The sequence below is a fragment of the Microtus pennsylvanicus genome, chromosome 10 (genome assembly GCF_037038515.1).
Source record: "Microtus pennsylvanicus isolate mMicPen1 chromosome 10, mMicPen1.hap1, whole genome shotgun sequence".
In the NCBI taxonomy this organism is placed as follows: Eukaryota; Metazoa; Chordata; class Mammalia; order Rodentia; family Cricetidae; genus Microtus; species Microtus pennsylvanicus.
The window spans coordinates 103,615,534-103,642,784 of record NC_134588.1 but is presented as its reverse complement, the minus strand read 5'-3'; the positions used below and the strand labels follow the sequence as shown (position 1 = coordinate 103,642,784).

The window sequence follows — 27,251 nt, the reverse complement described above, 5'->3', positions numbered from 1 at the left end:
CTTCTGTGTTGCTGTAACTAGTGCCTGAAGGAAAGATTCCAAGGAGATGGGGTGGGGGCTGCTGGGAAGGCGGAACAGACAGAGCAGCTCACCTCAGGGCAGTCAGGCAGCAGAAGTAGAACCTGTGCGCTTCATCCTTCCCCTTTCAGCCCATCTGGCCCCTGTATAGATGGCGCCACCCACGCTCTTCCAGTTTAGGTCATCCTCTCTGGAAACCCTGTTTCCTGACCTAGTAGGGCTTCTCAGCCTAGTCAAGATGACAGCCAAGCTAATGCAGGTTACATTCTCTCGGTAGACGGAATAAAGGGGATTGTCCAGCCTTCCAATTATGCCTTTCCATGATAACAAGAGAATAAGCTAATCCCCACAGTATTGATAAGTTTTAAATATTTTTGAAAATAAAACTATATGCCGTATGAAGATCTAGAAGTAAATAATTTATTTTAAAGAAACTTTTCCCATAAATCTTATCAACATAAATAACATCATTATATGCATTCTCAGCTGGAGTCAGAAATTTTAAAAATTACTGTGAAAAACAAAACTGAAATTCTGGAACAATTTAAGATTCTAGGCCCTGGCTAGGGGGTGGTAGTGTACACACCTTGGATCCCAGCACTCAGAGGCAGAGGCAGGCGGATCTCCATGTAGGCAGCTTGGTGTACAGAGAGAGTTCCAGGACAGCCAGGGCTACACAGAGAAACCTTGTCTCTTATAAGCAGGAATGTTGATTGTACAAATGACCTAGACAGTTATTTGGAACTAATCCTTTTTCATTTCTCCACTTAATTAAAAACAGCAACACTTGAGCCAGGAGTGGTGGCACATGCCTTTAATTTCAGCACTCGGGAAGTAGAGCTGGAGTGATCTCTGAGTCTGAGGCCAGCCTGGTCTACAGAGCGAGTTCCAGGACAGCCAGGACACAGAGAAACCCTGTCTCAAAAAATAAAAGGAAAAACAAAACCAAGCAAACAACAACAAAAAACAAAAATAAAGACACAATAACAAAAACAAAAAACCAAAACAAACAAAAACACCAAGACCACTTAAGACACTGAATTAAAAATTATTCAGATGTCAAAACAATTGGTCTGGTTAGCTAGTTAATAAAACTAAATTCCTTTTGTTTCTTCTTCTCTGTTGTTAGGCAGTGCCTTGCTCTGTAGTGGAGGCTGGTCTGGAGGTCCTGGGCTCAAGCACTGGAATAGCAATAACCACCACACTGCCACCACACCTGGCTAATTGTTTTTAGGGAGGAGAAATGAAAAATAAAATGTATCATATGCCTAAGGCATGAGAGTATTAGACTACATAGGTGAAATTCTTGAATCCCATCTTCTATCCCTAACTACTGATCACTAAATCACTGGTCACTGATGAGTGCAGCTGAACTCTGATTGTTCAATCAGTTCTAAGAGGCTGTGAGAACCAAGTCCTCGGGGTGGGCGGGTGCGTGAAACAGCCCTTTAGGGAGTGAGCGCGTTTTTGACGGACTCTGGCACCCGGCTTGCATAGTACTCGTAATTCCTCAGCGTGGCCAGGACTCCTGCGGAGTTCATGTGTTTCACCTCCTTGTCGTACTGGAGGGCGTTCCCGTGGATGTCCGTCAGCTTCCCTGCAGAAGAATGGCACGCGGAGTTAATGGGCAGTGCGGTCAGGCTGCTCCGGGGCTTCCTCTCTGGAGGACAGGATGGGGGAGGACTGACCCAGGGCTCACACAGGCTTCACTACTGAACTATGTCCTATCCCACTCTAGTTATTCTTTAATGACTTTGTACAGTGTTTGTCCTGGGGATTAAACCTACAGTTTGATGCACACCGGGCAAGCACTCTACTACGGAGCTACATCTCCAGCTGTTTTTGTCTTTAGTTTTGAGAAAAAGTCTAAGTTATCAAGGCTTGACTTTTTTTCCCCCTCTTAACTTATTCTTCTCTCATATACTACATCCCGACCAATCTCCCCTCCCTTTTTAAAACAAGATCTCATCATAAAGCCCTGGCTGGCTTGAAACTTATTGGTAGCCTAGGCTAGCCCTCAACTTGTAGTAATCCTGGATGTTCCACCCCAATACTTTCTTGCCTCCCTCCTGTTTTTGGAACTAGAGACGGAACCAAGTGCCTCCTGTATGCCAAATGTCAGGTCCAGCACTGAACTACAGACCTATGCTCTTTCTTTCCTCTTATTTATTTCTTTTTTTTTTTTAATGAATGTAAGAGTCAGAAGGGATCGAGATCAAGGGAACAAGACCTTCTTTTTATTTATTTATTTATTTATTATGTATACAATATTCTGTCTGTGTGTATGTCTGCAGGTCAGAAGAGGGCACCAGACCTCATTACAGATGGTTGTGAGCCACCATGTGGTTGCTGGGAATTGAACTCAGGACCTTTGGAAGAGCAAGCAATGCTCTTAACCACTGAGCCATCTCTCCAGCCCCTTATTTATTTCTTTAAAATATTTATTTATTAGAGTTAGGGTTAGGAAAAAATATTTATTTTATGTGTATAGTGTTTTGCCTGCATGTGTATTGTGCACCACGTGAGTGCCTAGTGTCCTTGAAGGTCGGATGAGGGCACCATATCCACTGGAATTGGAATTTCAGACGGTTGTGAGCCACTACGTAGATGCTGGATCTGAGTCCTCTGCAAGAACAGCCATTGGTGTAACCACTGAACCATCTCTTTAGTCATGTAATTGAATTTTTTGGTATTAATTTCTCTTACTGTACAGTGTACTTCCCAAATGTTTTCTGTCTGTCTGTCTGTCTTAGTCGGGGATACTACTGCTATGATGAAGCACCATGACCAAAAGCAACATGGGGAGGGAAGGGTTTATCTGGCTTATTTTACCTGAATCACAGTTCACTGAGGGAAGCTGAGGTCGGAACTCAAAGCAGGCAAGAACCTCTGGAGGCAGGAGCTAATGCAGAGGCCATGGAGGGTGCTGCTTACTGGCTTGCTCATCATGGTTTGCTTGGGCTGCTTTCTTACAGCACCCACAACCACAGCCCGGGGATGGCGCTGCCCACAATGGGCTGGGCCCTCCCCACCAATCACCAATTAAGAAAATGCCCTATTGGCTTGTCTATAGCCCTATCTTATGGAGACATTTTCTCAGTTGAGGCTCCCTCCTTTCAGATGACTTTAGCTTATGTCTAGATGACATAAAACTAGGGCCTCATACAGGCCAGCCCGGTGCTCTACACGGGCCTCATACAGGCCAGCCCAGTGCTCTACATGGGCCTCATACAGGCCAGCCCGGTGCTCTACACGGGCCTCATACAGGCCAGCCGGGTGCTCTACACGGGCCTCATACAGGCCAGCCCGGTGCTCTCCACAGAGGGCCTCATACACGCCAGCCCGGTGCTCTACACGGGCCTCATACACGCCAGCCCGGTGCTCTACACGGAGGGCCTCATACAGGCCAGCCCGGTGCTCTCCACGGAGGGCCTCATACACGCCAGCCCGGAGCTCTCCACGGAGGGCCTCATACACGCCAGCCCGGTGCTCTACACGGAGGGCCTCATACACGCCAGCCCGGTGCTCTCCACGGAGGGCCTCATACACGCCAGCCCGGTGCTCTCCACGGAGGGCCTCATACACGCCAGCCCGGTGCTCTACACGGGCCTCATACAGGCCAGCCCGGTGCTCTACACGGAGGGCCTCATACACGCCAGCCCGGTGCTCTACACGGAGGGCCTCATACACGCCAGCCCGGTGCTCTACACGGGCCTCATACAGGCCAGCCCGGTGCTCTACCACACAGTTATAACTCTACCCTCATCATCTATTTTCTAATTTTTAAAGACAGGGTCTTGTCTTTAAAAAAAAATTATTCTCTCTCTCTCTTTCTCTCTCTCTCTCTCTCTCTCTCTCTGTGTGTGTGTGTGTGTGTGTGTGTGTGTGTGTGTCTGAGTGTGGCAGCTAAAGTCAGAGAGGGCATGTCGAAGCTGGAGTTACAGGTGATTGTGAACCACCAGATGCAGGTTCTGGGAACTGAATTCTTTCCCTCTGGCAAAGCAGAGAGTTCTCTGAGTTTCTAAGCCTTGGTCACGTAATGAGTCCAAGGTGAGTAAGGGATGCACTGAGACAAACAGCAACAACAACAAAATAAGAGTCTGATTAACTGTATGAAGATGACATCCCATTCTTACTAAAGACTATAAACTAAGGACAATTCAGTCTGTTGAAAATGCTGACATAAAAATGATGAATTTGGACGGATCATCTCTAGGCTTCCCTCCAGCACCTGCACTCCAGACATCTCAGTGAAAAATGCTAGCTGAGGGCTAGAGAGATGGCCAGAGGTTAAAAGCATTCATGGCTGCCCTGCCAGGGGATGTGGGCTTGATTCCCAGTAACGACATGGGAGGCTTACAACTGTCTGTAACTCCGGTTCTAGGTGATCCAACACCCTCTTCTAACCTCCAAGGGCACCAGGCATGCATGTGATACACAGACATCCATACAGACAAAACACCCATACACATAAAGTACAAAAAAAAAGATTATTACTGAGATATAATGCCTAGGACAATATAAAAACCCAAATTCTCCAGGACAACTGGACTCACCTCCCACAGCATGAAGGATAACTTCCGGGGCACAAGTATCCCACTTCTTACAGCCAGGACTTGCGAATACATAAGCAGAGGCTTTGCCTTCGATCAGCTGGATGACCTGTAAGGTGAAAGGGATAATTACCCCACCACGAAGACCGAGCTGCCCACGAGAATGCTGCTGCCCACTAAGGACATTTCATCAGTTCCTGTCACACTTAGATTAAAGCCCTAAGCAGATTAAAAGATACCAGCATCATCAAGAAATAAACCAGGTGAATAATAATACATGGTAATCAAAAATTGAACCAAATAAGCCACACTCCATAGTCCGAGGTAGATTAAGTTTTCTCTTTCACATGGTTTTTCTTTCTTTCTATAAAGGAAATACACAGTCACTACTGGACAAGCACTGTTTCTTAATTTCTAAGAAGCTGGCCATTGCTGAGTAATAGAGAATGTTCAGTAGCACCGCAATAGCCTGGTCCAGCAGGTGTGCTGCGCTAGCTAGCCTAACAGTTCTTTCAGAGACTTCAGAATCCTTCCGCCACTCCTTACCCTTGCTCCTCCCACTACTCAACTATGAACCACTATTATTGATTGGTATTATTTGATTTATTTGAGACAGAGGCTCCTGTAGCCCAGGCTGGCCTCAAACTTGATTTCTAGGCAAGGATATCAGACCTCCTGGTCCTCCTGTCCTCCAACTCCCCAGTGCTGGAACTCCAAGTATGCAGTACCACACTGGGATGTGTTTTGTGTTTAGCTGCCTTACTGGTGTCTGTGAAGACCAGACTGAATAGAGAGACCATTTTGTAGGAGGTGTTTTTCTCAGGGACAGTACACTTCAGAGCCAATGGGACGCATCCGCAGTACCTTGTTCCCTGCTCCCCCCACGCGCAGTACGTTGTCAGGGTTCATGGCCGCAATGCAGTCTGTGACCAGCTTGTTGTTATGGGACCTGGTGGTCGTGATGATATGCTTCCCGGCGGGCACTTCTTTCAGCTGAAACCCAAAAGCACCTAAACCCAGGACTCCCCAGATGGTCCTGCCCAGCACAGCGTCAGGGCCTGCCTGTGTGGATGACAGCAGAACTCACCGTCACAACAGAAAGAAACAGTCAGTCTCACTTAGCTAAGTTACCAAGTTTGTTATAATGGATTCATTTTTGAGTTACAAAAGTGAAAACACACAATGCTATAAAATATAAGGACAGTAAATAGGCAAAGAATTTATCCTGATAAAAATTTGATTATCCTAATTGCTGCTTTGATCAACAATTTCAAAGAAGGGGGACACTTTTGTCCTGGGAAAGTGACCTTCCTACTCTTTGGAATCACCCACCACAATCTGTTTAACTGAAAATAGCCATTTTTCAATGATACTGAAGTTCCAGGAAGTGCAACTGTATACTAATCATTGCTAGAGTGCTAATGTAATGATCATATATAGTTTCATTATTCAGGGGACAATAGGGACAATAGTGAGGATGCATTTTGCTGCCATAGAGACAGAGCAACCACACAAGCTGACACTGCAGAAGGCTGTGGACAGCAGAGACTGGGCTGAGATGTAACGATAAATGCCTCAGTAGAACAAAGAACAGCACAACCTCAGGATCTGTACCTTCCTTTGTGGAGTTCAGAGATGTTTCAACCACATTGCTAAATACACAGTTCATGTAGATAAACATAGTTTAGAAAAAGAAAATTGATGCTAACACAAAAAGTCCAAACTCAACAGTTTCCTATCAGCTGGGAAGGTGTACAGTGAGAAGAGGCACGCAATTCGTTCAACAAGGGTATGTCAGAACCACACCAAGGTCTATGCACATGCATCAGCCCGCCCAATACTCAGGGCAATACCATGTTATTATCCTTTTTTTTTTAAAAAAAAATTATTTATTTATTTATTATGTATACAATATTCTGTGTGTATGCTGCAGGCCAGAAGAGGGCACCAGACCCCATTACAGATGGTTGGGAGCCACCATGTGGTTGCTGGGAATTGAACTCAGGACCTTTGGAAGAGGTCTTAACCTCTGAGCCATCTCTCCAGCCCCATGTTATTATCCTTAACAACAAGGTTTAGAATCAGTTGATAAACTGACCGAGGAGCCCAGGAAGTTCCTCTCAAAAGCCAGCTCACCTTTGTTCAGAGCTCTTCTTGTTTCATTTTAGTTTTGGAGACATGGTCTCACTATGCAGCCATGGCTGACCTGGAACTGTTTATTGACCAGTTTGGCCTTGAAAAGACATACATGCGTACATACATACATGCATTCATTCATTCATTCTAGACAGGGTTTCTCTGGATAGCCTCAGCTGCCCGGAACTCACTAAGCCAGGCTGTTCTGGAACTCACGCAGATCCACCAGCCTCTGCCTCCTGAGTGCTGGGATTAAAAGTACATGCCACACCGCCTGGTGAAAAGATTTATTTACATTTATGTATGTGTACTATGTGTGCCTCAAACTAGAGTTCCAGATGGCCATGAGTAGCCATGTGGGTGTTGATAACCCAACCTGGGTTCTCTGCAAGAGCAGCAAGTGCTCTAACTGCCAAGCCTGAGAAGCTTGCTCTGATTTTGCTTTGCATTGTTGCCTTTGATATGGGGGTCTCACTGCGTTGCTGTGAATGACCTTGAAATGATGCTGCTGCCTTAGCCTTGAAAGTAGGTGGGACTATAGGTTAGTGCCACTGTGTTCATCAAAGTGGACGCTGGGTAACCTGAGCTGACTTGTCCAGTGTTTTTCAAGTCATCACTTCTTTGTCCTAGAGAAGTGTACTGGTGCTTCCAGGGTGAAATCGGCTTATGCTGTAGGCTGTGTGACCTTGGAAGCAGAGTCTGGGGTAGGGGGTGGTCGTCAAGGAGCATGTGCGGGATCAGCACCTGTAGAAGGAAACACTGTGGACAGGGACAATGGGCTGCAGTACAGCTAGGTGTCGGCTTTGCCTGCGACTATCGGGGAGCCCCGGAGCTCAAGCTGCTCTTCAAGGGGCTCCAAACCTGATGGAAACGCCAGGCCTTTGCACACCTGCTCTTTCTGGTCCTGGGAGACAGACTGCTTTGGAAGGGTTGTGATGGCTCTTCACAGGGGAGGCATTCCCTGAGAAGGCTGACTGTTGACTGGTTTTGCCTCCTGCCATGGAGCAACAGAGGAACCCAAACCAAGTACCAGCTGTTTGGAACGTCAGCGCGCTTCCCTCTTCCCTCCTGACCACACCGCACAACTCTCGATGGCAGCTCTAGATGCTCAGGAGGCTTTTGCCTGTATTCAACATTTAGAAAGTAGAGGCAGGAGAATTGTTTGTTCAAGACAAACCTGGGTTACATAGTGAGTTCTAGGCCAGTATGGGAAACACAACGAGATCCTATTTCAAAAAGAAAGAATCAGCCAGGCGGTGGTGGTGCACACCTTTAAACCCAGCACTTGAAGCAGGCAGATCTATGAATTCGAGAACAACCTGGTGCACAGACGGAGTTCCAGGACAGCCGGGGGTATGCGGAGAAACTCTGTCTCGCTAAGCAAACTAACAAACAAAAAAATTAAGAGAGCTCATACTGCTTTGTGAATGACTGTGAAGACAAGAGGACAGGCCTGAGCACCTGGTGTCCTGCTCTCCCTGGGCTCTCAGCTGTCCTATTCTTTCTTGCAAGGATTCCACAGGAAGGTTAGCGCTTATCCTTCCAGATGTGGGGTCATTCTTAATTCTAGTTAAGAAGATAGCTCCAACATAAAGACAGATGGAGTCTCATGGTGTTTTCACCAATCAGTACTTACTAGAATCAAAATAAACTTTCAGTTGTTCAGTTTTTTGCCTTGCTAAGACAGTAATAGAGAATAAAAATAGGGTTTGGAACTCACTTTGAATCCCAGCTCTGCTGTTTACCCAATGGATGACATTGACACATTCAGTGCTTCAGTTTTCTGCTTTTTCGTGTGTGTGTGCCTTGCTCTTGCCAGGCAGGAACTCTATCACTGACCTACACCCCAGCCCCCTTACTTTTTATTTCGCAACAGTCACACTTTGTTGTTGGCTGGTCCTGAGTTCATTCTGTTGCATAGGCCTCCCCAGAAGTTCTAACACTCTCGCCCCAGCTTGAGAATCTGGGATAACAGGTCTACACCACAGGCCACCTCGTATCCCTTTCTTTAGTTTGGGCTAGTGATTTCCTTACAGTGTGTGGTGAGTAATACAAGAGATAATGCAGGTGAATCCTGAGCACGGCAGCACAGTGGGAGCCTGCGAACCAGCACAAGGCACAGCGGGTGCCCATAGATTAGTATGGCACAGCGGGTGCCATAACTTCAGCTCTGATGAAGACTACACACCTTCAGTCTCAAACACCGGCAGCAGCCAGCCTTTCAGCTTCTATTTCTTGCAACACATTTTCGGCTATCAGGCAAAGAGGACGAAGAGGATTCAGCACAGGGAGAGGAAAGAAGAGGCGCAGAACAGGAGGAAACGGACCGTTCAAGGGCGGATGGGTGCCACAGTGCCTGCCTCTTTCCTCCCTAGCACTGGGACCAAGACCCTAGCTGATTCTCACCTTCGCTTCTTTCCTCTGCTCCCTCAACTTCTCCTTTTCATTGCTCTGTGGAAAATGAATACAAGTTTTCTAGTCTCAGAAATAAGGGATGAAAATCATCAACAATTCCTAAGTACTTACAGGTCTGTTTTTGATAAAAGGGTCCATGCATACCCTTTTTCTATGTATTAAATATCCTTCCTTTAAGAAATAGGGTTAAAAGTCACAAACCCGTGCCCAAGTGTACTACAGCCCAGACAGCAAAGCCACACTGTCAAGGTTAACACCCAAGCACTTCATTTGGACTCAACCAACAGTGCAGAGCCACCCTGGAAAACCCAAGAAATAAATCAAATTTCTAATCCCGTAATCAGCAGGAATAAACAAACTTACATTATACCTAAATAAGAAGTCTGTTCTCACATCAGACATTCTGAAGAGATAGCCCTTACTCTGCTTAGTCTGTTTTCCAAAGTTCATCAAGTCCACTTTAATATGAAACTTTAAATATTGTATTTCAATAATTTCTTTAAAATCTAGCACTATATATTGCCCTGGAATTATCCTGGTCCCTTGTTTCTAAAGGAGATAGCGTCTCCGAAGTACAGCAGGAAGTCAAGAGCAGGTTGGAAGAGAGCGAGTGAGAGGAAGGGGCGACAAGCATCAGTGGCTGGCTACCTGGGCCGACAGGGAGTCAGGTGCTGTGCAGCATCACCTGGGAAGCCACATGGCTAGCATCTGTTCTTTGTTGACAAGGTTCACTTCTTCACTGTGCTTCAAGAACCACCTGTAAGCCAGGTGTCTTGATGGCCACACTAATCAAGAACCAAACAGGTAATTTCCAAACCATCGCAATTGAATCACAATATATGAAGAGAATAGCACAGTCTGTTTACCACATTACATTCCTGGCCCCAATACCCTCAGAAAGCTCTAGTTCAACAGGTGAACAGCAGCCTGGGAAGCTGTACCTCGAGAAGTCCCGCCCCCAAGTGGCTCCTTGTGCAAATGAGCGATGAGTGAGATGACAGCTGCTGGCGTCTGGACTCATCTGACACTCTAATCACATATCTAATACTTTTGTGTCATTGGTGCAGTACCTGGTAGTTGTAATATGGCTGGTTGATGATGCCTGCAATGGCCTTTCCTTCGTAAGCAATCCCAATAAGAACCGTTACATTGTCAAGAAGACCTGGGAGGGAAAGAATTAAGTATGTCACTCTCTCACGTTATGGGTTACCACCAGTACATCAAACAAACAGCTGCTATTATTATTATTATTAATTTTTGTTTTTTTCCAGACAAGGTTTCTCTGGAACTCCTTCTTGAGACCAGGCTGGTCTTGAACTTCTGCCCCCTGAACGTTAGGCTTAGAGGCGTGCACCACCTCACTGCTAGTTACTTTTGCAGCAAAGGTAGGGAATGGGCAACGTTCACCCATGGACAACCCTACCTGAGGCAAATGCACAAGCTCCACGAGAGCTGGACAGAGACAACAATGGGGATTACAGTCGCTAAAATGAGTGGACAGTCACGACCACACTCTCCTTAGCAGTCTGCAAACCTGCTAAAGCCATGGTGGCAAAGCCATCGAAAGAGTCCTTGTGCTCCCACCTGTTCCTTAATTCCTCCCCAGACTAACTTTCAAGCTCTGGCAGGCATCAGTCTAGGGGTCACCACGTGGCACTGGATCACCTAAGGCACTGAAGTCTAAGAGTCACCACATGGCACTGGATCACCTAGTGGATATAACTGCAGGACCCCCCCCTTCCCTGAGTCAGTAGTTAATCAAAGCTCTAGGATGAATTTCCTGTTTATTAATGGGCTTCAGAAAAGTTTTCAGCACACATGTGTACACATGCACAGCGCACACACATACACACACCTCTTTCTTCCCCCTCTCACACACACAATACTTATGTGCATCTCTCTCTCTCTCACACACACATACTTATATGCATCTCGTTCCCTCCCACACACATGTACTCTCTCTAGAGTACAAATGCATGCACCATACTCAGACACACTCACAAATACATCTGTGTGCCACATACACACATTCATGTGCACACATGCGCAATGCTTTCATGCCCTCACACAGACACAATCACACAGTACATATGCATCACACACACAGTCACATGCTGACACAGTCATACACATACTCAGTCACATACTCACACCGACACATAAACCCTTACACAGTCTTATGCATGTACCACACACTCACACAGTACACATGCATGCCACACAATCCTCATAGTACATATGCACATTCCACACACACACACTGAATGCAATCAGTAACTATCATTTGATCTCATCCGAGGGCCACCAACAGTTTCTCCGGCAGTTATAAGAAATCTCCATGAGCCGGGCGGTGGTGGCGCACGCCTTTAATCCCAGCACTCGGGAGGCAGAGGCAGGCGGATCTCTGTGAGTTCGAGGCCAGCCTGGTCTACAAGAGCTAGTTCCAGGACAGGAACCAAAAGCTACAGAGAAACCCTGTCTCGAAAAATCAAAAAAAAAAAAAAAAAAAAAAAAAGAAATCTCCATGAAGCTGGGGACCAATAGAAGAAAACCTATGGTGGTCTTTCCAGGGTGTTATTGTTGTTTTGAGCTCAGGCTGACCCGGCACTCACCACGAAGGCCAGGCTGACCTCACACTCTTCCTGCCTCGGTCTCACACACTCTCTGTGTAGATCTTCATGTCAGAAGCACAACTCCAGGCTTTCAAACCCTAAGTCTGGCTCTGGGGTTCTTCCAACTCTTCTGCTTTGCTCTGTCTAGACAAGGTCTGACTCTGGTCCAGGCTGACCCAGGACTCACTATGTACCTCCCCCAAGCTGGCCTCAGACTCAAAGCAGTCCTCCTGCCTTCGTGCGCTAAGATTACATGTGTGAACTACCACAGCTCCTCATGCCTTTAATGCCTCTGCTTTTACTTCAATATTTTCTGTTTTTCTCACTTCTGGTAACCTCAGATGGGCAGAGAGTGGGTGGAGCGGGTTGCTATGGGACTGAGATGAGGGGAGGGCGAGGGGGATGCTGTGGGACCAGGTGTGGCAGAGCTGGGGCAGCACAGTTGGGCTCAGCATTTTTCTAGCCCATCCCCGGGATAAGAAAGTCTACAGTGATGGTGTCTCCCCTGTGGGGACCTCGGAACTGGAGCTGGTAGAGTGTATGGGGCAGTATCTGAAGATGAACTCTGCTAGGAGGCACTTGTACATGACGAAGGAAGAACACGGCAGCTCTTCATCCGGTATGAGAACAGGACGCTTAGGAGGAGCCGTGCCTCAGCTACACGTGAGGCCGAGAGCTACTGACCTTCAGTGTATTCCTTGGTGCCGTCTAAGGGATCAACCCAAACCACAAGCTGCAAAATAAAAACGGGAAAAAAAGAGAGGAAATATCCATATCAAGTATGTAAAATTCAGAGAGAATTAATAGATTAAAAGCACCCCCTTTTACTATGTTTGAACACATGATTATAGGTGGCTTAAATCAATATCACCAGTCTTGTGATCATAAAAACAAACAAACAAAAAATCCAATAGAAAAACCCCGAAGTTTTCTAATTGTGGAGTACGGCCATTTAGAGCGAGCAGAAGGCTGGCTGAAGAACCCACCATGTTCTTCAATACAGTCAGTTGATAAATGCTGGCTGTCCCTGAACACTAAACACAATGTCATGAACTCATATAGCTCTAGGTGGCGCTACAGGGGAAAATTTTCACAAGGCACTGAGACTATTTTGAACAGTCTAAGCTGTTACTTATTTTATATGGACGTGCGGATTTTTTTTCTCCAGTGTTTTGAGACAGGGTCTCTTTACATAGCCCTGACTATCCTGGGACTCAGTACGTATACCAGGATGAACCTGAACTCACAGATCCACCTCCCTTTGCTTCTCAAAGGCTGGGATTAAAGGTGCGTGTCACCATGCCAGGCTTGTACGTGCTGATTTAAACGTAAATAACCGTGTCGCAAACAAAACAAAACAAAAAATAAGAACGCGTCACAATAACCCAAGAAAATGGAATGGCTCATAAAATGGGCTCTAGACTAAATGAAAAAAATCCCTCCTGCCTAGGACTTTACAGGCTCAGAATATCCTCACATGTGCATGCAGTAATCTGGGTCTGAATCTCTGAGGCTCCTGATGTCACATCTCATTATCTTTTTATCCCTCTGCCCACAGAATGGAATTTCTTCCTCACAGTAATTACTCCATAAGTGCAATGTTAATAATTTAAAACTAGGATCCCCTGGAGCTGGAGTTACAGGCAGGGGTTGGCTGCTCAGTGTGTTTGCTGGGAACTGCACCTGGACCCTCACCAAGAGCTGACATTGCTCTTAACTGCCAACCCGTCTCTCCAGGCCAAGTGAGAAGACTTTATGGTTTTCTAGAATGGCTAGGCCCCTTGCCCACACAATGCTTTGTTACCAAATCTACTGAACAGCAAAGAGGACTTTCTCACTGAAAATGCTTTTCATAATGGTCTTGGAAGGCAGAGCAGAGGAGACCGACGGGAGGGCTGTGAGTGGGGTCGGCCATGCGTCCGTGCGGTCCCACTCCTGCTGGCTCTGAAGGACTCCGGGCCTGACTGCCACTCCTTTGTAACCACACACTTCCCTCTTACAGACAAACTGCAGTCCCTTCACAATGGCAACGGACGCAGACTAGTACAAAGATGGACCTTACGTCTTCCTCTTTGATAGCGCTGTACTGCGACGGACACGGCTGCTTCAGGATTTCCTCCCACTGCCCGTCTTCAATCAGCTCTTGATCCACTTCTCCAGGAGGCAGATCCTGCAGCAGAGGCAAGGTGACACTCCAGAAACTGTTCCCACAACGCATTGTCCCTAACACAAATGCAGCAACTGGGGTCCTAGCCATGCCTGTTTACCTCTATGTCCAGAGCTTTGGTGCAAACCTAGTGTAACACTAGCAGGAGCTGGAGGAGATGAAGTGATGAACTAGGATTTCCCCAGGAGCTGCCATCCTGAGCTTGAGATGCGGGCACCAGAAAGGGCCTTCCCCACAGAAAATTTCACAGTTCTGATGACTTAACCTCACAGCTGGATCCTAGCTTCATTTAAACCATGATTCAGGAACCATCTAGAAGGAACCCAAAACCCTTTCCTCTTCTCTGTCTAATATTGTAAATAAATCCATTTTCCTTTACATATTTCTGTTTCCCGATTTCTTTTGGAATGCTGGGATACTAAGGCAGAGGGTTAGGAACCTGGGCATCTAATCACAGTAGGGTTTGGGATGCGGCTCAGTGGTTCATTCAGCAGCTGCCCATGCCCGAGCCTGGATATAAACCTGAGCACCCCAGAAAGGGAAATGTGAGTGAGGATAAAAAGGATGACAACAGAAGTCTCCTTATGAAGCCCAGCACACCTGTAATCCCAGCACTCAACTGGCCACGGCTGGAGAATTCAAGGCCAGCCTGGGCTCTATAACGAGACCCTGTCAAAGAAACACCAACACTAAAATCAGAAACAAGCGGGCCATCAATACAGTGTTTTAGCCTTAGAACAATAGGGCAAGAACAAAGAACATAGCAGGAAGTGACGAAGTCGGTGTATTCCTATCTGCAGAGACTATGATGCTTTACTTGTTTACATGGCAGACCCTAACGGTTCCATCAGCAAACTCCTAAAACTGATCTACGATTCTGCAAAGTGTCTGGATACAAACAATGTGATATATATGTATATAATACATATATACACATACATACATATATGTATGCATATATATACATATACAGACACACACAAATATGTATCTCAAACAAACTGAGGAAGAAATCAGGGAAACAATCCCATTTATAGAAATTTCAATAAATAAGCAAAATATCTCAGAGGAAACCTAAGCAAGGAGGTGAAGGACCACTATAAACTTTAAAAGCAAAAAAAAAAAAAAAATCCAAGACCTGGTGGAGCAGGCATTTAACTCCAGCACTTGGGAGACAGAAGTAGGCAGATCTCTATGAGCTTGAGGGCATGCTGACCATACTGAGTTCCTGACCAACTAAGGCTGCACAGTGAGATCCTGTCTCAAAAGACCAAAATCTCTGACGAAAGAAATCAAGGCAGAGATTAGCAAATAAAAGGCCTCTCATGTTCATGGATTGGTAGAATTAATGATGTAAAAATGACCATCTTAGCAAAAGCAAGATACAGATTCAATGCAATCTCAATCAAAATCACAATGACTTTCTTCACAAAAATAGAAAAATCTTAAAACTCAAATGGAAACACAAAAGAACCCAGATAGCCAAAACAATCCAGAGTAAAAAATAACAATGCTACAGGCATTACCATGCCTGATCTCAAGTTATAGTACAGAACAATGGCAACAAAACGGCCACGGTACTGACACAAACACAGACGTGGAGAGCAGTGGAACGGAACAGAAACCCCAGAGCAAGCCCATACAATTACAACCACCTACTTTTTAACAAAGATACTAAACATACACCCTGGAAGAAAGAGCATCTTCGAAAAACAGTGCTGAGAAAACTGAATGCTACATGTAGAAGAATGAAGCATGATCCTTCCCTCTATCCTTGAACAAAATCAACTCCAGGGGCTGGAGTGCTGGCTAAGCAGGTGAGAACAACGGTTGCTTAGCAGAGGATCCAGGCTTGACCTCCAGCACCCACACAGCAGCTCACAACCATCTACAATTCCAGTTCCAAGGGATCTGATGCCCTCTTCTGGCCTCCGCAGGCAAAAGGCTCATGTGGAGCAGCAACACCCAGGCAGGCAACACACACACACACAAACACACACACACACACCCCAAAAACACTTTTAAAAGTTCTGCAGCCAGTTGGTCAGTGGTGGTGCATGCCTTTAATTCCAGCACTCTGAGGCAGAGGTAGGAAGATCTCTGAATTCAAGGCCAGCCTTGATTACAGAGTGAGTTTTAGGACAGTCAGGGCTACACAGAAAAACCCTGTGTCAACAAACAAATAAACAACAACAAAAATTGGCTGTAGAACTGAACAAAGAATTCTCAAAAGTATTAAGAATGAAAAATAAATGTAATATTCTGGCTCTTTAAGAGACAAGCCACACCCACTCCCTTCCTCCTGGCAGCCTCCGCCCCACTCTCCTCTCTTCCTGTCCCCTCTCGAAGAGGCAATTTCTGCCTCTCTCCCTACTTCTCTCTCCTGTCTCTCTCCCCACCCCCCCGTCTCTCTCTCCTCTCTTTCTCTTTCTCTCTCCCCCCCTTCTCCCCTTTGTCCTTCCCTTCTATAACACATCTAATAAATATCCTACTTTACATCTGTCTCTCTTGCCAGCCCGCCACAGTCACATGGAGCCTGCTGCGTGGTCTTGTGTGCAGTCCCGGGCAGCTTGCAGCAAACCCATCTGCATAATGTGCCTATCTGTCAGCCCCTTGCCCACCTGTTGCCCACATGGCTAGCTGCCGTGGACGCCAGGGGACCAGCCACCTTCCCTGCCACGTGGTCTCTGGGACTGGCTGCTTTCGGGTCCCCAGCAGTCCCGGAAACTCAGTAGCATCTGTGCCTCCCACCTGCCCCTGCCCACACCACTCGCTGGGGACCAGCCACCTTGGTTTGTGGGGACCCGCAGCAAATCCATAACAATAAACATTTTTAAAGTGTTCAACACCAACAGCATAAAGGGAAATACGAATTAAAGCTTTGAGATTCCATCTTGTCCCAGTCAGAATGGCCATCATCAAGAAATACAGGCACCCGTCTTTTGTCTTGGTTGTCCACTAGAATTAGATGATGAGACCTTACTGCTGAGGTCACCACACACTTTGGTTGCATGATATAGAGAAACCAAGCTAGAAATGATGTGGAGACATTTTCCCTGCTCACCAGCTCTCATAATGCTAGAGGGTGCTGCTGTGCAGGCTTCTGGGAACCCCACAGACCACAGTACTAATCTGTCAAGCGAGATGCGCGGATTGTGCAGCAGCGGCACGCCTGCTATAGGAGATAACTACTGCTCTGGGCAGAATCCGAGGTTGGCTCCACTGGGGCGGGGGACCCATGCTTAGAGCTGTAAACCTACTCAGTGTCCGGGAGGTCGAAAGCCCTATTGGGGAATTAAACTCTACGCTTTACCAAATTCACATAGTGTCAAACCATCTTATAGATTCCCATTCTTAGCTTTAATCCGAAGCGTTTCTTTCTAGTGATTTCTGATGCGGGGACACACACAATAAGACTGGCTGAACAATAAACTAAGTGGCCATTGACTGCTCGGCTCTAAGCAAGACATTTATACCATCCCTCTGAGGCTCACGAAGCCCTGTGGGAGATGGAGCAGGAAGATTGCAGGAGCTGGAAAATATGGAAAAGGGCTGTAAACACACAGTCAGTGCAACCGTGAACTCTCAACAAGTACAGAAGACTGCACTGGGTCTGAAGAATGGGCCCATCAATCGTCAAGCAGAGATGGAAGAGACACGCAGGGGGCCCTCTCCTTCACAGCTGAACTATTTCCAGCAGACAGATTCAGGGGCTGGGGATGCCATTGCCTTCAGTTGTAGACTGTACAAATTAAATGGTCACACAGAGAGCACTGGTCAAACTAAAGGGGACACAAAACCAAACCACATCATGTATCTGGGAAAGGGAAAGGTGAGGGTGTTGGGAAGGGTGAGAGGGAAATTCAAGAGTCTGAGGAGTAACCGGGATGCATCATACACATGAACTAAATTGTCAATGAACTTAATAAAAACAAAAACCAAAACATATTCTGTCCTTTCCGTTACACTTAGGCAAGTCTGACTTCTGAAATGAAAGACCAGCAAACAACAAACCTAAACCCATTCTATCTCAAAGTTCCAGAACTTTGCCAAGTCCTAAAATTTAACTCTTGATGCTGGGGCTCACATCCAGGGCCTCACACATGGGAGCCACATGGTCTTCTTACTGAGACGTCCTCCCACCTTAGAGTCTCACCTACAGTAGGCCGTGTTCTACTGCTGAGCCTAACTTGTGTTCCACAGCTGCATAGTCATTACAATGGTGACCACATCTCCCATCACTAAGAATGGAAACTTAGCCTAGAAGTGGACCAAAATCATGTAAAATCAGATTATCTCCTCTGAGGAATATGATCTCTTTTGTGTTCAAACACCAGTTCCAATGCGATCACTGTGACCATGACGTGATTCAATGGCATGTCAGTTATGAATCTGCATGGTATAGTAACTCTTACCTCCTCCCCTATAATTGTCAGTTTAGGGAACTTCCGTGCCAGGGAAGAGCATATGCTCATCTGGACCAAGCGGTCGGCTTTGGTCTGCAGGTCTGTGGCTGAGGTCTGTAATAAAGAATGAACATCTCAAGAGAAATACAATTAGGGATAAGTGATCTTCTAAAGCCCAAGTGCACAACAGCCATATAATTTACACTATATGTTCAGATTTTAGATTCACGGAGCTGAACCACAAATGAATCAACTAGTTGTATGGGCCACTGCTTCTCAGAGAGTTAACAGCAATGAAGACTGGGAAGTGAAGCTGGGTGGTATTGCATGACTGTAATCTCAGCATTTGGGAGGCCGAGGCAGGAGGAGATCAGCTTTCACTACAGCGTGCAATAAACACTAGATAAACAAAAGTAGTTTAGAAACACAGAGTGTATAAATAAGTATTGGCGGAGACAAACCCCAGACCTTGCATGTGCTGGGCAAACACTCCACCACTGAGCTACATTCTCAGCTCTATAATGGTTCAAGTTTGTAAAGGTGCTTTTAAATTATTTGGAATATTTTCTCCTCTAGTTGAGAAATTCTTTTCTAAGATTGTAGTTACCAATCTTTTAAACCTTCTTTATAGGCTAAGAAAGACAAGAAACTACTAGTGTGCTGCTACACATTTTTATAATCTCATACTTGAAAAGTAGAAGCAGGAGGTTTGCCAGAAGTCCCAGGCCAGCCTGGTCTACGTAGTAAGTTCCAGGCCAGCCCCTATAAGTCCTGTGCCAGCCTGGTCTATATAGTGAGTTAGAGCCAGCCATGACAGCACAACAAAACTCTGTCTCAAAAATCAAAGCAAACAAAAAAATAAATTTACATTGTTTCAAAACAAAGCTAAATACTGTATCAGCAGTGTATGAAGAGGGTCCTCTATAACTTCCCCCACTCATCCTTGTAATCAAGAGACCCTGAAGATGATTCATTAATGCATTAGAAAGAATTTCTGGGTTTTTATTGGGGGGAGGGTGGTAAGGATGGAGATGGAGCTGAGGCGAAGTCTCACATAGCTCAGGTTGGCCTTGAACTTACTATATAGCTGAGACTAGCCTTGAACTTCTGAACCTCTTGCCTTCATCTCCCTAGTGCTGGGACAATGCCTTCTGTACCACATGAGGCTTTTATAGCTTTGAATAAGAAAAACTTATTTAAACATCAGATTTTATCAAAATCTGCATGGTTTTGTATGGAATAGCTCAGGACCTGGTCTGGAGGTGGACTTCCGGCAGAAGACCCAGTCATATATACAAAGCTCTTGGATGTGGGAGTCATTTTCAAAGCAGATACTGAAACTGAGATCTTGAGAGCTCCACCATTTTAATTGTTAGTTGGTCCAGATTATGACACTCTTTACCTACTATGAAGAACAAAAACCCTTGACTGCAGGAACAGACAAGGTCCGCAGTACCTTCTGCACGATGCCCAGGTCTCCTTCAGCAATGACACACCTGACTATGCTTCCTGCCTTCTGAGCGATAGAATACGCTGAGGCTACCAGTCGCATCAACACGGTGTGGCTGGAAGCCATGATGAGCCTGGAAGGAAAGGACAAAAAGGTTCTGTTACTTTAGCGACCAGCTACTAGTTTCAATTAATTGAATTCAAGACAACGCATATTTACTGAATGCCGTGGGTCACCTCAATTAACTGTGTAGGGTCTTTTATTTTTTTATTTTTATTTTTATTTTTTTTGGTTTTTCGAGACAGGGTTTCTCTGTGGTTTTGGAGCCTGTCCTGGAACTAGCTCTTATAAACCAGGCTGGTCTCGAACTCACAGAGATCCGCCTGCCTCTGCTTCCCAAGTGTAGGGTCTTATTTTATTTGAGACAGTTTCTCTGTGTAGCCCTGGCTGCCCTGGAACTCACTCAGTAAACCAGGCTGGCCTTGAACTCACGGAGATCCACAAAGGTGTGTGCCACCACACCAGGTCACTGCATAGAATCGTTAATAAATACACACTAATTTCAGTGTTAACTCTCTCAATACACTCTGTAACAAAGTCTGGAAAAATGAAATCAGCAGGAGAAAACATTTTGAGTGTGAGGTGTGTAAAATGCAAAGCGAAAGGCTTAGGAGCTAAAACTGTAACATGTAACATCCACCCTTGATCATCTGCTATTTTGAGCACTAGAGCTGATAAGTGCAAGAGAGTCAGGGCGAGCAGCATAAGGGACTTGGATGCTCACACAGCGTCAACTGCAAAAGGAGGAGCTGAGCTGTAGCTCAGTAGCAGAGCAATTGCTTTGCAATTCGGCATACTTAAGGCTCTGTGTGCAAATTCCAGCACTGTTTAAAAACAAACAAAAACTGCTGTAATCACAACTATGTAGCCCTTACAGGCCTAGAACTCCCTTTGCAGACCAGGTGGCTTTAAACTCACAGAGATTCACCTGCTTCTGTCTCCTGAGTGCTGGGCCTCCCTACTCATTCTGTTTATGTGACAGAGTCTCACAGTGTAGCCCAGGCTTGCCTCAAGGTACTATTCCTTCTGCCTCTGCACTGGTATGACAAGTATATGCCACCATGCCTGCCTTCCATAGCAAGATGTAAAAAGGTCACTCTGAAGGGCCATGCCACTGGGGCCAACTGAGGCGTTAGCTGCTATCCTAGCCCGGTTATCTTCCCTCCCGTTTTCTCCCCTTTCCTTCTACAAGTAATTTCAACAACATTCCCTAGAAAGCCTATTATATTGCACTTCTGTCTCCAAGTGCTTATGGCAAAGACTCTCAGGTCACAGATGCAGCCAGCAATAGAACACCTGCAAAGCCCTGGGTTCAATCCCCACTACAGCAACACACACACACACACACACACACACACACACACATACACACCACACTTGGTGGCCTAGACCTGCATGAAATCCAAGCACTCAGAAAGCTGAGCCAGGAAAATCCTAGAATGGAGCTCAGCCTAGGCTATATAGCAAGTTCTAGGTTAACCTGGCTAAATAAAGATAAATTGCTTCAACAACAACAAAAACCTTTAAAACTTAAAACAAACAAAAGCTTTCCCAACTCAAAATCCAATCAGGCTGACATTGCTTTACTTACTTAGGTCAAGTAGTCCTTATCCACAGGGACCATAAATAAAGGACAAACCTGTTTGCTCCATTGCCAGTTTCTGATTGAATAGTTGACTTAACATACCTTTAAATTCACTTGCATCCTTTTCTGTTGCCTCTGATATAATCACAAGAATAAAGAACAGAAAGGGACAAGCCGGGCGGTGGTGGCGCACGCCTTTAATCCCAGCACTTGGGAGGCAAAGGCAGGTGAACCTCTGTGAGTTTGAGGCCATCCTGGTTTACAAAGAGCTAGTTCCAGGATGGGCTCCAAAGCTACAGAGAAACTCTGTCTCAAAAAAACCAAAAGAAAAACCAAACCAAAACAAACCAGAAATGGGCAATAAACTAAATAAACACATGAGGATTGGAGAGATGATTCAGTGTTTAAGAGCACTGGCTGTTCTTCCAGGGGTCCTAAGTTCAATTCCCAGCAACCACATGGTTGCAATGAGATCCGGCACCCTCTTCTGGCCTGCAGGCATACATGCAGAATGAAGAGAGATCACATAATGAATAAATCATTCTTTTCTTTTTTTCTTTTCTTTTTTTTTTTTTTTTGTTTTTCAAGACAGGGTTTCTCTGTAGCTTTGAGGACTGCTCTGGAACTTGCTCTCATAGACCCGGCTGGCATTGAAAAATAAATAAATCTTAAAAAAAAATACGTGAAAGTTCTTAAAAGATGCAACTGGAAAGCCGGGTGATGGTGGCGCACGCCTTTAATCCCAGCACTCGGGAGGCAGAGGCAGGCGGATCTCTGTGAATTCGAGACCTGCCTGGTCTACAGAGCTAGTTCCAGGACAGGCTCCAAAGCCACAGAGAAACCCTGTCTCGAAAAACAAAAAAACAAACAAACAAACAAAAAGATGTAACTGGAGAGATGGCTAAGTGAATAAGAGCACTGGCTGCTCTGGCAGGACCTGGGTTCAGCTCCTGGCGCCCACAAGGCAGCTCTCAACTGTAACTCCAGTTCCAGGCCAGTTCTTCTTTTGACACCTGAAGGTACAAGGCACGCATGTGATTCACAGGCTTACATCAGGCAAAACACTCATACACGTAATCCAGCACTCGGGGGCAGAGGCAGCTGATCTCTCAGAGTTTGAGGCAAGCCTGGGCTACAGAGTGAGCTCCAGGGCAGCCAAGGCTGCACAGAGGGGAGAGAGAAAAGGTGTAATTGAAACTGAGGTACAGCACTGAAAACCCTCTGTGGCCAGTACCTGTCAGGTGTGAAGATGAAGATAAAATGGGTATCTATGTGGTATTTTCTTAAGTTGTAATCAAGCTATGCTGAGTTCTTGACATGCTAGGTTTTGCGGGGGGAATAAAGTAAGCTATGAGCATTACCAACCCAGGAACACCACAAATGTAATAATTTAGGAAAACATTTCCTTGAACAGCCATGGAGCTAATGTACTTTCAACTGGAAAGGTAGATCCAGGCTGCTAACCTTACCCAGCACGTCTTCTGGGTAAGGGGATGCTGGGAAATCACATGTGAGGCCTCACCAGGCGAGGTCTTTCTCACTGAGCTAGACTCCACTCCCCACATGACTAAATGCTGACCAGAGTTTAACTTGTGGGAGTGGTGACAGAGGTAATTTTCCCTCACCGGAACTTTTCATAGAGATCATTTACCCGTAATCCAAGTCAGTAATCATTTGAGCCTCGTTAGACTTCGGGGATAATTAATCCACTTCCTCTTAAGCTTGCCACCTAAATGCAGGCTTTTCTTCTCTCACCAGAAATTTTCCAGGCTGCCTGCTCACCGCCTTACTTTATAATGCACCCCTATGTGTACGAACCACAACTGAGAGAGAACATTAGCTTGTAAGACATAAGAATAGAAAGATTACTACCCCTGAGGGCCCTGACAGTTTTCTTACCATAGTTTTTAAAGAAATACATACAATTTTGATTCTTGGTATAAAGAAAAAGAAAAAAAAACTACCAAAACACAAAATGTGTGAAAGGGAGTCCTCCTAGCCTTTCCCCTTCTTCTCCAGGTGGGAGTTACCTTTTGAAGTGACAGGTGACTTAAGAACAAGGCTAACACCAGCCACTAAGTTACCTTCCTAACAGCAGCTCAAAAACCTCTCATTCGCCTTTCTCTGCGTCTTACCTGAGTGCTTCTTCTGGGAATATGACCTTTCAAAAGCTTAGCTAAAACAAACAAACAAACAAACCCACCCCAACAAAAAACAAAAAACACTGTAGTGACTACAAGCACAGACTCGGGGGTCAGCTGCCTAGGTCCCCATCCTGGCATCCATTAGCTTTGGGAATGTCACCCAGACTGTCCATCCTTGAACTTATAAGTGGGAAAAACTGCACCTATTAGTATAAGGTTGCTGCAATTATGAAATAAATACTACATGGAAGGCATTGACCCTACAGATAAGCATCAAGCAATGCTGGCTAAACATATTTAAGTGGTTTCCTTTGTTCTGGCTACAACAGAGATTCATGGGAGTGTTAAAAACAAAAGGTGAGGGGCTAGAGAGACAGTTCAATGGGTAACAGCACACACTGCTACTGTGGAGGACCAGAGGTCAGATCCCAGAACCCACATTGAGCAGCTGACAAACACTTGTAACTCCAGCACCAGGGGACCAGGCGTCCTCTTCTGGCCTCCATGGGCACCTGCACTCATGCGTACATACCCACGTACAGACACAGCACATGCATATAATCTAAAATAAAATTTAAATATCTCCCTTAGACTCATGTGTCTGAATGAATACTTTTCACCAAGTGCCGGTGTTACTTTAGGACACAGTGGGCAGAGCCTTTAGGAGGCTGGCCGTAGAGGAAGTGGATGGCTGGATGCTGGGCCTGCAGATTTTATCATGGTGGTCCATCACTTCTCTGCTTTCTGTGCAGGTTCTCTGCTTCCAGATGCACCAACATGTTCGAAACCACATGCAAGCTTCCACTGCCAAGAATGGCGTGCAGCCATATCTTTCCACCATGATGGTCTGTGTGCCCCTGAAACCATCAGCCAAAATAAACGTCTCCTTCCTGAGTTGCTTCTCACTCACTGGTGAGGGAAGCAACTAAGACAAGAGATATTCCGACCTAGGGAGGCGGGGTGGCGCCTGGCGGGACAGAAGTTCTCCTGCACCATTAGGGAGGCGGGGTGGCGCTCTCCCGCACAACATCCGCGGCTTGTGCCTTGAGTAAATATGACAAGCACTGAATAAAAAGGCAATCAGCCTAACACCCATGCACGTAAGAAATCTTTACAATGCCTGCCAGCCGCTTTTAAGGATGGAAAACACAAGCCAGGAATGGAGCGCGCCTGTAATCTCACCACTCAGAAGGCTGGTGTTCCTGTTACTAAGAGAACTGCTAAAAATTGAGACTAGCCTGGACTAGAGACCAAGCGCCAGATCGGCCAGGTCTACACAGTAAGACTGTCTCAAAACAAACAAAAAACAGCAACAAAAAGAAAAATAGCAAGGCACAAATGACCAGTTTGTTCTCATAGCCTTAACGTTTAAGGGCTAAAAACAAAACAAAAACAACAAGAAAAAATAAAAAACAAATAAAATAGCCCACCTGTATCTTTTTTGTCCTTTCTCTTTAAATTCTTACAAGGATGGTGAACATGCAGATTAGGATTTTAAAATGTCTGATATAGTCCCAGTGAAGCATTAAAATCATTTATCTTTGGGGCCTGTTTAAAGAGTGCTTAAGTTCAAGGTTTCAGGAAAGATAGGATGGAGCAGATTCTGAACAATTAATAGCGATCCCCTTGTTACCAGTTATCAGAATAGAATAATCAGCTGGGTGTGGTGACCCTGCTTCTAGTCTTTGCACTTAGGAAGCTGAGTCAGGAGAGCTGGTAATAACATACCAGCATTAGTTACACAGTAGGTTCCAGGCCAGCTTTGGCTACTTTGTGGGGTACTTTCTCCCAACACCCATGCATGCACACACATACTCTAAACAAAATGAATGTTTGGATAAAGTGTGTGTGTGTGTGTGTGTGTGTGTGTGTGTGTATGCGTATGTGTGTAAACATAGAAATGCATGTATTACACACACACACACCCCACAGCTGGCGTTAGAACCCTGGCCTCGTGCCTGGTAGGCAAGCACTCTACCAACTGAACAATATCTCTCAGTAAAATTTCAGAAATGAATCCAAACATACTGCTAAGAGTGGTATTTTAAATCCAAGAAAGCAGCCGACAAATTCAGTGACACAAACCTAGCGCTTAGGAAGGGGAGGCAGGAAGATTGTGGAATTGAGACGAGCCTGGACTACACCATAAGATCCTGTCTCAAAAGAAGAAAAGAGAGGACAGAAGAAAGGAAAAAGGAGGAAAGCCACTTGTACACAAATGGCAGGACAACGGCTAGAGCTTCAAATACAGTTGATCTTTCTTGCATTCTAATCAAATACGTTCCAGGGAAACCGGTAAAAATGGTTCAGTAGGTTAGAGTCTGCCACTAAACCTGAGAACCTGATTTCAAATCCACACAGTAGGGAGAGAGAGTCCAGCAAGTAACCCTCCATCTTCCACCCAAATACCTGTGGCACACATCACACACAAGCACACCCGCTCACCACACCCGCTCGCTCGCTCTCCTCTCTCTCTCTCTCTCTCTCTCTCTCTCTCTCTCTCTCTCTCTCTCTCTCTCTCTCTCTCTCTCTCTCTCACACACACACACACACAGTAAATGCATTCTTCTAAAGTTCTAAGTAGTCCTGAGTGAAAACATACTCCTATAATCCCAAACCTCAGGACGCTGAGGATAGAGTACTTTGAGTTTGAAGCCAGCCTAAGTTTGGTCTTTCTCAATCTGTTTCTCTAATAAGTTTTAATTAAAAGTGTGAAACAATTAAAAGTCTAGGAATGGTTTTATAAACTTGTAAAGACTTTTAAAACATAAAACTAAAAAAAATTAAAACATAAAACTAAGAGTTCCAAAGCCATAACTGATAAGAGGAGAGATTAAGTCCAGTACCATATTCTAATAACTGAAGTTGTATTTGGGGCTCTTATGCCTCAGTATATAAAAGGCGATACTCCAGTGAAAAATGAGGCAAATACAGTTAACAAGCAGTTCCCAGAAAAAGAAAAATAAATGTAATACTATTGAACACACAAACGAAATGCAAACTTAGAGAAGTAAGATTGCCGCATGCAAGTGTTTGCCCGGTCTGCAAGGATTGAGAGAACATGTTCCTACAGGAACCCTTTAGCAAACATCTTTCGAAGTAGCTATTATATTCCCGGGGAAACAAATCACAACGGCCTACTAGCGTGTAGACAATCAAAAGAATATCGGCTCTTGTGAAGCTTCCAGATCAGGATGCAGTAAGAAGCGACAGTCAAGTTTAACCTTGCGGTTTACTCAGTGTTAAGCAGCGTCCTTCCAGAAGTCCAGGCCCAGGTAAACAGCCACATGTGGCCACTAAAGCTCCTAGAAGCGGCTGGACTGCAGGCAGTTCCCACGGGGCGCTTTGCATCACAACCCCTGGCTCTCCTCTCCTGCGTGCCAGGGGTGGACCAAGCAACTACAGCCTCGAAGGCCCTGCCCTGCCGCGGGGGAAACTTACACTCAGCCGCCCCGCGTCCCAAAATTGCTGTCCCGCTGAGTCGCTCCCTGCCCGGTCCCGTTTCCTCCAAGTCCACCGGTCCAATGTGCACAAGGAGACACGGCTTCCGCGGCTGCGCTAGCGAGAACTCGGCGCAGGCGCAGAGCAGTCTCCCCGTGGGCTCCGGACCGTCGGGGAAGAACCTGCTTAGCACGGGTTTACGCCACCTGTCGTCAATGCCCGAGTCCTCCCCGGGACGTTCCCGGGTGCTGGTTCCTAGCGTCT

General features: G+C 45.8%; 1 protein-coding gene across 2 annotated transcripts; it reads right to left on the bottom strand.

The window, feature by feature from the left end:
* Positions 1-416: 416 nt before the first annotated feature.
* On the bottom strand, positions 417-27,251 carry Bpnt1 (3'(2'), 5'-bisphosphate nucleotidase 1). Of its 2 annotated transcripts, XM_075989402.1 has the most exons (10): positions 26,988-27,115; positions 19,764-19,890; positions 18,317-18,421; positions 13,797-13,904; positions 12,419-12,467; positions 10,193-10,284; positions 9,114-9,158; positions 5,436-5,633; positions 4,575-4,680; positions 417-1,615 (listed from the first exon to the last, which is right to left on the bottom strand). In XM_075989402.1, the coding sequence occupies exons 2-10, from the start codon at positions 19,881-19,883 to the stop codon at positions 1,467-1,469; spliced, it is 972 nt and encodes a 323-aa protein (XP_075845517.1). In that variant the 5' UTR covers positions 19,884-19,890; positions 26,988-27,115; the 3' UTR covers positions 417-1,466. The 2 variants fall into 2 exon arrangements, with proteins under 2 accessions (XP_075845517.1, XP_075845518.1); XM_075989403.1 differs by lacking the exon at positions 9,114-9,158 and having other exon boundaries at positions 26,988-27,251.